The sequence below is a fragment of the Octopus sinensis genome, linkage group LG25 (assembly GCF_006345805.1).
Source record: "Octopus sinensis linkage group LG25, ASM634580v1, whole genome shotgun sequence".
NCBI classification, from domain to species: Eukaryota; Metazoa; Mollusca; class Cephalopoda; order Octopoda; family Octopodidae; genus Octopus; species Octopus sinensis.
The window spans coordinates 25,656,777-25,666,776 of NC_043021.1; the positions used below are offsets into that span (position 1 = coordinate 25,656,777).

Genomic DNA, 10,000 nt, shown 5'->3' on the forward strand with positions numbered 1-10,000 from the left:
AGTCATATTTTTTCTCTGTTTTCTTACAGTAATAAATGTATGTTAGACTACACCTCTATAAACTGAAAGAATTCTCCCAAGATAGCATTGGTAACACCAGTTGATCTCTGGATTTTATAATCCCTACAGAAGACACTATATCCTCAACTGACTGAATATATATATATATGAGTAACAAAGGTGTATAAGTGTCAATTCCTTATGGCCGTTTCCAGCAACTCTTTTCATTGATCAATTAAAGGAGGCACTTGGAATGGCCGTAATGAATTGACACTTAGACATCTTTGTTACTCATTTAAGATTTACTCACCTACCCTGGAATCTGCACTTCGGAAGAATTTGGAAAGTATCTGGAAATAAAGTACATGTCTGAAAAAACAAGAGCAGATTTATTCACTAAGTTGGATCATGCCATCTGCAGACACTTCATGAATATCAGGTGGAAAAAATTCTATGTAGAGTTTGATACTCACCTGATATTGTCTGAGTGTGCAAATAAGTTTATCCTAACAAAGTCCCTCAATTTTAGTACCCAATCCAACTGAATCTAAATTACATTTCATATATATATATGTACCACACAAGTGGAATTATATATGAAAGAAGGTTTGAAAATGCAATTTTAAAAGATGTTTATTTACTTTACCGGTTTCACTTTTTAGAAAAAGATTGTCAAAAGTAACATGTAAAAGTTTGGTTGTGTTAATTATTGGTTGTCACAAAATACTACAATACACATATACATTCTTTGGTAACAAGGACATGTTAAGAACATGTTATAATATTCTGTGTGTAATATATATATAATACAGATACAATACCACTGAACATTTTAATAATTCCTTCTGGAAACTATCTTTAACATTTTCTTGAGAATGTAAATATATGTTGTAATCTTTTGTGCCCAATATTTTAATGAACTTGTTAAACTTTTTTATATTTTCCCAAGATTTTCCCTTGTGGACTGTTCTTAACATGTCCTTGTTATCAAATAATGTATATGTGTATTGTACTATTTTGTGACAACCAGTTACTAACACAACCAAACTTTTACATGTTACTTTTGACAATCTTTTTCTAAAAAGTGAAACCGGTAAAGTAAATAAACATCTTTTAAAATTGCATTTTCAAACCTTCTTTCATATATATATATATTTATATATAATAATAAATATTAGGGAATAAATCCAAACTTACAGGGAAAAATCAGATTTAGGATTGAATCCAATTTATAGTAAAATATTATATTATATAAATTAGAGACAAAACCACTATTATGCAAATCAAACAAAGAAAGACTTAATCCAATGCATAAATTAATTTATATTATTTAGTAATTTAACAATTATTAATAATTATATATATATATATACATTATGTATATATATATAAGCCACAACTTCTATGACACAGTAGTCCAGTCACTAACCCAGAAATAAAACAAGCCTTTGTTTCTCTCGTTTAACAAACTGTTTGTGTTTTTTACAGGCTTTTAGTTTCCTCAGCTTTCTGATGTCTGTCTTGTGGATCTACATAGTGGCAAATGAGGTCGTCAACCTGTTGATAGTAAGTACTACCAACCAGCACTACTACTACTACTACTATACTACTACTACTACTACCACCACCACCACCACTACTACTACTGCTACTACTACTACTGCTACTACTACTGCTGCTGCTGCTGCTGCTGCTGCTGCTGCTTCCACTGCTGCTGCTGCCGCCACCGCTGCTGCTGCTGCTGTTCATATCTTGGCAGTATTTATTTTCTTTAATTGTTAGGTCTGTAGGAAGGGTCTGTAGCCAGAGCCTTCACAGACCCTCTTAAACCAGTTAGGGTTTGATGTAGGCGATGTTCTTTTTGAAAACCAACCAATAAAACAAGGGCAGCAAGTGAATATTAAGGGTTCTGTCCTCCTGAGCAAGAAGTATTGCTGAATATTGTTGGCCCAGGGCCTGGAGTCTTCCTTCACTATGGATGACAGGAAGGGGAGAGATGAAAGACTGAATTGAGTCTGGTTGAAGGGAGCAAGAGATTGGCCAGATTTGATGGACATTGGTCACTGTAGTGACAGTAGGGAAAAAGAAAAAACAGAGAGTGGACACAGCACAACTGTAGGCCTTAACAATAGATTGTGTATTTGGTGAATAAGACAGCCTGAGTGTGGGTCAGACGCTGGTGTGTGTTTGCGTGAGGCAACACGTCTATGAACCAGGGCCTGGTGTGTGTGTTGGTGGTGAATGGCAAGAAATGTAATCTGATTATGAAATGCTAATCACTGTCCTATTGATGATGATGATGATGATGATGATGATTTCTTTATTAACCACAAGGGTTTACATTAACAAAAACATTATGGACAGTACAGGACAAAACAAAGAATGTGTGTGTGTGTGTGTGTGTGTGTGTGTGTTGTGAGGGTTTTGTGTGTAAACAAGATCAACAAAATTTTTAAAATCAACAATGTATAATCCTTAATAAGGAGGAGATGTTGCTCATGGAAAAACCCCATAAAAAGCCATGGGTACCCTGACTTTTGGGGCAGGTGCCTCTTTTCCATTCCTTTTTTTCCAACTACAGGCATATGCTCAGGGCAAGCCCGTTCACCAGCATCATTCTCATCACCTTTCATCCACCTTTCAGCAAACTTGTTAGAAGACAACACTTCCCTCTTAACCCTTATTTTCCTTTTTGAGAGAAACTTGCAGAAGTTCATCAGGGATTGGCTAAAAGGAAAAGGGTTTGTCATCAGCCCCTTCAATCTTGTCCATCATACAACCCTTTTTGCCATGGCCACCGAGCATATGAATAGAGCCTTTCTTTCTCGGTTAAAGGAAGGTGGTGGGGTGATCTTCATGATGGATTCAGTTGACAGCTGGATCTGCCCCACACGTGACTCACAGGTCAGCAATGTTCAGGCACTGGGCGAGTGCATGCAGTGCTGTCTTGTTGTCCTGCATGCATCTTGGACATGCTTGGTTGACGACACTTCCATGCCTGTAAAGTTTATCTCAAACAGGCAAAGCTCCCTGGCAGCACTGCCAGGCCAGAGATTTTTGGAAATTATCAATTGGTCCATGGCCGAAAGTTCTCCGGAAAAGAGTAACAAGCTGATCTTCTTCAATGTCCAAGGTCTCTCCAAGAACATCGTCACACTTTTTCCTCCACTAATCCTCCCTAAAAAGCTAAAGTGGATATTCCAAGTTTTGCAGTGTCCGATCGGCTGAGGGATGTGTGGTGATTTATAATGGAAATAAATGTAATCTGCTAATGCCAATGCTAATTATTGTCCTATTAATAATAATAATAATAATAATAATAATAATAATAATAATAATAATAATAATAATGATGATGATGATGATGATGATGATTTCTTTATTAACCACAAGGGTTTATATTAAGAAAAACATTATGGACATTATAGGCGCAGGAGTGGCTGTGTGGTAAGTAGCTTGCTTACCAACCACATGGTTCTGGGTTCAGTCCCACTGCGTGGCAAGTGTCTTCTACTATAGCCTCGGGCCGACCAAAGCCTTGTGAGTGGATTTGGTAGACGGAAACTGAAAGAAGCCCGTTGTATATATGTGTATATATATATGTGTGTATGTTTGTGTGTCTGTGTTTGTCCCCCTGGCATTGCTTGACAACCGATGCTGGTGTGTTTATGTCCCCGTCACTTAACGGTTCGGCAAAAAGAGACCGATAGAATAAATACTGGGCTTACAAAGAATAAGTCCCGGGGTCGAGTTGCTCGATTAAAGGTGGTGCTCCAGCATGGCCGCAGTCAAATGACTGAAACAAGTAAAAGAGTAAAGAGTAAGAGAGTAAAGGACAAAGCAAAGAATGCGTGTGTGTGTGTGTGTGTGCTGTGAGGGTTTTGCATGTAAACAAGACTAACAAAAGGAAAGAAACCGGATCTTTTCGGTTTGAGCGGCAGTTTTTAACATAATTTCTATGTAACTAAACACTTTTAAACTTCGTATACTGGTAGAATGTGTTTATAAAACATCTTTTTCTCTTGGCTTTATTGAGAAAATTCTATGGTTTGTAAGATATTTGTTATTTTTTTCTTCAATTTCTGCAATTTCAACCAATCACTGGTGTCTATTGTGTTAAAAAGCATTCTGTGCCTTATGAATATGTCCCTTGTTTAAGAAACAGATTGGGTTTATTTACATTGTGAAGAAAAAAGATACCCTTCTCCCACCCCTAACCCTAAAAGAAATTGAAATGCAATAGATCAATTCTAGGGTCATAATTATGGGTGACAATTTCACCGCCAGAAAAAACTGCCGTTCAAACCGAAAAGATCCAAGAAACCAACAATGTGCAATCCTTAATAGGGAGGAGACATTTGAGGGCTGCTCATGGAAAAAACCCATAAAATACTATGGGTACCCTGACCTAGGGGGGCAAGTGCCTTTTTCCTTTTCCATTTTTCCAATTACAGGCAAAAGGCAGGCCCGTTTACTTATAACCTTTCTTGCCCCTTTCATCCATCTTGAAGTAGGAGGTAGACAGTTGGCAGCAGCAATACTCAGAGCAGAGAACATGTGTTGAGGAGAATGTGGGGAAGCCCTAAGCTGTGGGGAAGAGCTGAGACAAATGTCTGTGTTGTGTTACAGGAAGACAATTCGCTGCTGCCGCTTGCCTTCTCCAAGTTTTCCAGTCTCTAACATCTCTTATCCTTCCCTCTCCCTCGGACTCTGGGTGTGTCTCAGCGAGTGATTGTAACAAACTTGCGGATTAAAAGTAAATAATAATAATGATGATAATGATGATGATGATGATAATAATAATAATAATAATAATATTCTGTTGTGTCTGGGGAAAGTTCTTTTCGTTTTTGTTCCTTATTATTTAACACACTCACTGGTAAAATTTCCACTTATTTCTTATTTTTATTTCCTAAAATTTTCGTTGCGTCTTGCAACCTTTTCAATAGTCTTGACTCTTTAGGTATGCTAAATAAATGTCAAGACTATTGAAAAGGCTGCAAGACGCAATGAAAATTTTAGGAAATAAAAATAAGAAATAAGTGGAAATTTTACCGGTGAGTGTGTTAAATAATAAGGAAAAAAACGAAAAGAACTTTCCCCAGACACAACAGAATATGCTTCAACACACAAACTCATATAAAGAATCTTGCAAACCAAATCCAAAAACAAAAAATAATAATGATAATAATAATATAATAATAATAATAATAATAATATATAATAACAATAATAATAACAATAATAATAATAATAATAATAATAATAATAATAATAATATAATAATAATAATAAATAATAATAATATAATAATAATAATAATAATAATAATATAATGATAATTATTATTATAATAATAATAATAATAATAATATAATATAATAATAATAATAATAATAATAATAATAACAATAATAATAACAATAATAATAATAATAATAATAATAATAATATAATAATAATAATAATAATAATAATAATAATAATAATTAATAATAATAATAATATAATATGATAATAATAATAATCATAATAATAATATAAAATAATTATTATAATAATTATAATGTTCATATTCTTGTTGCAGACGTTTGGTATTGTGTTCAACATGAGTAATGTCGTTGTCGGTGTAACATTTCTGGCCTGGGGCAACAGTTTGGGTGGTGAGTAAGGACTTACAATATCGTCTGGTCTTTCTTTTAATCCCCTTTTGATTTTTCCGTTTTTATTTCACACTTCTCTCTCTCCCTAATATGTGTGTGTGTGTGTGTGTACACAAACGCACCACGCAGAAGCCATTCCCCACTTTGATGGCTTCCTTAATGTTCTAGAATTTGTCTTTTCCAGATCTGATCACTGACATCACCATCGCCAAGAACAACAACCCTCGAACTGGTATCTCAGCCGTGTATGGAGGACAAATGTTCAGTATCCTTTGCTGCTACACAAAAATAAGCACACACAATGATGATGATGATGATGATAATAATAATAATAATAATAATAATATTAATATTAATATTAATAATAATAATAATAATAATAATAATAATAATAATAATAATAATAATAATATTAACAGTAATAATAATAATAATAATCTTTTGTACTATAAGCACAGGCCTGAAACTTTGGAGGAGGGGGACGAGTCAATTACATCAACTCCAGAATTTCACTGGTACTTAATTTATCGACCCTGAAAGGATGAAAGGCAAAGTCGACCCTGGCGGGATTTGAACTCTGAATGTAAAGACAAGCAAAATACTGTTTAAACATTTTGCCTGGCATGCTAACAATTCTGCCAGTTCACTGCCGTCATATAATAATAATAATAAGAATAATAATAATAATAATAATAATAATAAAATAATAATAATAATAATAATAATAATAATAATATTAACAGTAATAATATAATAATAATCTTTTGTACTATAAGCACAGGCCTGAAACTTTGGAGGAGGGGGACGAGTCAATTACATCAACTCCAGAATTTCACTGGTACTTAATTTATCGACCCTGAAAGGATGAAAGGCAAAGTCGACCCTGGCGGGATTTGAACTCTGAATGTAAAGACAAGCAAAATACTGTTTAAACATTTTGCCTGGCATGCTAACAATTCTGCCAGTTCACTGCCGTCATATAATAATAATAATAATAATAATAATAATAATAATAATAATAATAATAATAATAATGATAATAATAATAATAATAATAATAATAATAATAATAATAATAATAATAATATTAGGTTGTCCCAAAAGTTCGTAAACACTTGCGAAAATTGACTATAACAATATAAACCCAAACAAACAATTAAAAATTGCATAAAAATTCAAATTTTCGCAAAGTTTTTACGAACTTTTGGGACAACCTTATAAAAATAATAATAATGTAAGGATTTGTATTAGCATCATATACATATTCATACTTGCATACATATGTGCATGCCAACACACAGACACACAGACACACACATTGTGTATGTCTGTCCGTATCCGTAAGTCAGCCACTTGGTTTGAAGTGTGAAACGTGTGGCAACGTGATTTCATCAAATGTTGGCATGAAGAGTCATCTCTGAAGTGATGCAAGGAAAGAGGCTGCGGAAGAAATATCAAAACGTTGAACTCAAGGATGAGTTAACAGCTGATAATGTATGTGTGTGTGTGTGTGAGTCTAGGATATTTACCCCACATGGGCAATACCCCACATGGGCAACACCCCACTCGCCCAAACAAGGACAATTATCCCTGAGGACAATGGATGATGACTTAAAACTTCTTAATATATTGGAAAGGGGGTAATTAACCAAGAGGAGTAATTGTCCCAGGGGGGGGAGTTGTCATTGGGGGGAATTGTCCTGGTACGGTGCATGTATGTATGTGTGTGAGTATGTAACTGTAAGGCCCCAGAATCTTTTAGGGTGTAATGTTGTTTATCTTCAGTTTCATGGTGTTAAATAACAGATGACAGATAACTACACACCTGGATAATACCCCAACCTATTGCAGGAAGCTCCCATACCTGATCTGGTGGCATTATTCCTAACAGATAAATAAACTGAACAATCAAGTGAATTTCTCAAATATAAAAACCAAATCTCTGCAGCAGAAAAGTAATTAGAAGATCTATTCTAACTCTAGCCCCCCCCCCTCTCTCTCTCTCTTACTCCTCTCTCTATTTCTCTCACTCTCTCCCCTTCTCTTCATCTCTTTCTCACACACTCCTCCCAGCTCCCAACAAACACACATTTCAAAATTTGTTGTCTTCTCTTAACCAAAATCCATCACAGATCTCGTTTTAGGAATTGGAATTCCTTTTGCAATTTCCACTTGGTCAACACAGGAAGATTTTAAAGTATGTAAATTTTATTTATAGTTTGTGGGTATGTACGTGTGTGTGTGTGTGTATCATCATCATCATCATCATCACCATCATCATCATCATTTAATGTAGGCATGGTTTCTATGGCTGGATGCCCTTCCTAACGCCAACCACTTCACAGGATGTGTTGGGGGCACAACAGACATGGCACCACTTTCCATGGCACCACTTTCCATGGCACCACTGGTCTTACCACTTTTGCTGCAGAGGAGAGGTCTTCTTGAGCATTAAACAGTGAAGATGAGTGCTCAACACTGCATTGATGGGTCAATATTCTATATTTGTGGGTTAACAAGGCAACTAGTGGTTACAGATGAAGAGGTCTTCACAATTGTTCACGTGTGCCACATGAAAGGGTTGTTGGTATTTGTGCCATCCAAAACAGATGGGTACCAACCGTTCCATGTTGCATGCTTGAATATTTGTGAAGATCTCTTCACCTGAAACCATTTGTTGCCTTGTTAACCCTCAACCCTCATTGTCAGCCATGCTGTCTTGGCCCCTCCAAACAATTGCAGAAGCCTTGAAAAAGGAGTTGTACCTTCCTACCCACTTCCCCTCCTATAAAAGCCCTAAAATGTGTCATGACCCCTCACTTTACTAATCTGACTAAGCAATTAAAAATTAAATTACAAAACTGGATCCCTTCAAATTATTTTCATCGAAAAGAAACAAACAATGTTATTTCTTTATTGATTTTGTTTTTTAAATACCAAATATTTATTTCTGTTTTTACTTTCAATTTATGCTTTTATTTCTGTGTTTCTTTATACATTTATTTATTTATTTTGCAGCTGGTTGTTACCTTGAAAGACTTCATGCTTGCCGCTTTCCTCGCCTTCACTTTGGTCTCTACCTTCATTTCAATGCCAATTCTCAAGTTCAAGATGAATCGTTATTTCGGATGTTACCTTCTGGTTCTTTATGGATTATTCAGTGTGATCACCTTGTTGATTGAGGTTTCAGTGATACCAACACCTGTGATAAATTGATACTTTGTCCTGTTTTCCCTGATTGCATGTGTGTGTGTGTGTGTGTGTGTGGAGGGGAGCTATTCTGCCTGCCAATAATGGCAGGAATTGAAAGGAATCAACGAATTTAAAAATTATAATCTTGGGGATGTAAAACCATGACAATGTTTTGGTTCTGATTTGGAACTATTTCACTTCCCTGACAACATCAGTGCCTTTGGGAAATGGATGGAAATCACAGATCTCCACTTCCCACAAAATGTTTGATCCCTTGTGCCAATGTAACAAAACTGTGCCTACCAAATATGACCGACTCCAGGGATGACACAAACGTGCCTCTTCTTTTCATTACGACCCAACATTCAAAAAAACCAACTGACTGCCAGACTCTGTCTTCTCCAGTGAAATAAATAATAAACGATCCTAATTTATCAATTCTAAAATAAATGAAGGTTATGGGGGCAACAGGGAAAGGCGATGTATGAACTGTGTGATACAAACCTCGGATACTGTAAGGAATCCTTAAATATGCCTAACAGCATTGGGAAAGAAGTAAAATTTCAAGAAAGGAATTGCAAGGTTTTCGTTTCCAAGCGGAACCTACTTTTTATAGTTTAATAATTTTTCTTGTGCATGAAAATATGAACATTATGTAAAATAAACACTACACACACACACACGCACACACGCGCACATCCTGTGTGCCCCATGATGACTATAATCCCCAGTCCCCCAACTTTGAGCCCCTGCCAATACCTGGGAGTCTGGCAAAGAGTTTGACTAGAACATACAGTAACACACCCACCCTAACATGGCCGATACATACCCAACAGACTTTTTCCCACTACGTTCAATAAAAGCTCCCACACATATTCTGCCCCTGCACACACAAAGGACCCCACGGATTTAACGAAATGCATAAAAGAAAGAAAACACACAAACGAACATAGATGTGTATGCTCCCCCCCCCCAGCCCACTGCAAAGGCTATAAACAAAAAAAAAAAGCAAAAGAAAAGAAAAGCACACCACCATGAGGGTAAGTGTAAGGAGGGGTGGGAGAAAGGGTCCCTCTGTTTATGGAAACGAAGTGGGACACATTATAGAATAAAAATAATAAACAGGTAAATAAATAAATCAGTTG

The 10,000-nt window shown here is 35.7% G+C and overlaps 1 protein-coding gene across 6 annotated transcripts in view; it reads left to right on the top strand.

The window, feature by feature from the left end:
• The window catches only part of LOC115224333 (mitochondrial sodium/calcium exchanger protein), an 81,398-nt gene that overhangs the window by 51,090 nt on the left and 20,308 nt on the right, over positions 1–10,000 (top strand). For 3 of the 6 annotated variants that reach the window (XM_029795202.2, XM_036513261.1, XM_036513258.1), the window contains exons 12-16: positions 1,489–1,566; positions 5,588–5,663; positions 5,848–5,928; positions 7,796–7,860; positions 8,682–9,879. In XM_029795202.2, coding sequence (XP_029651062.1) covers positions 1,489–1,566; positions 5,588–5,663; positions 5,848–5,928; positions 7,796–7,860; positions 8,682–8,879 — 498 coding nt within the window. In that variant the 3' untranslated portion in view covers positions 8,880–9,879. Of the gene's footprint in view, positions 1–1,488; positions 1,567–5,587; positions 5,664–5,847; positions 5,929–7,795; positions 7,861–8,681; positions 9,880–10,000 lie in introns of those variants that run through there. The other 3 variants (XM_036513259.1, XM_036513260.1, XR_005003797.1) reach the window with 2 other exon arrangements.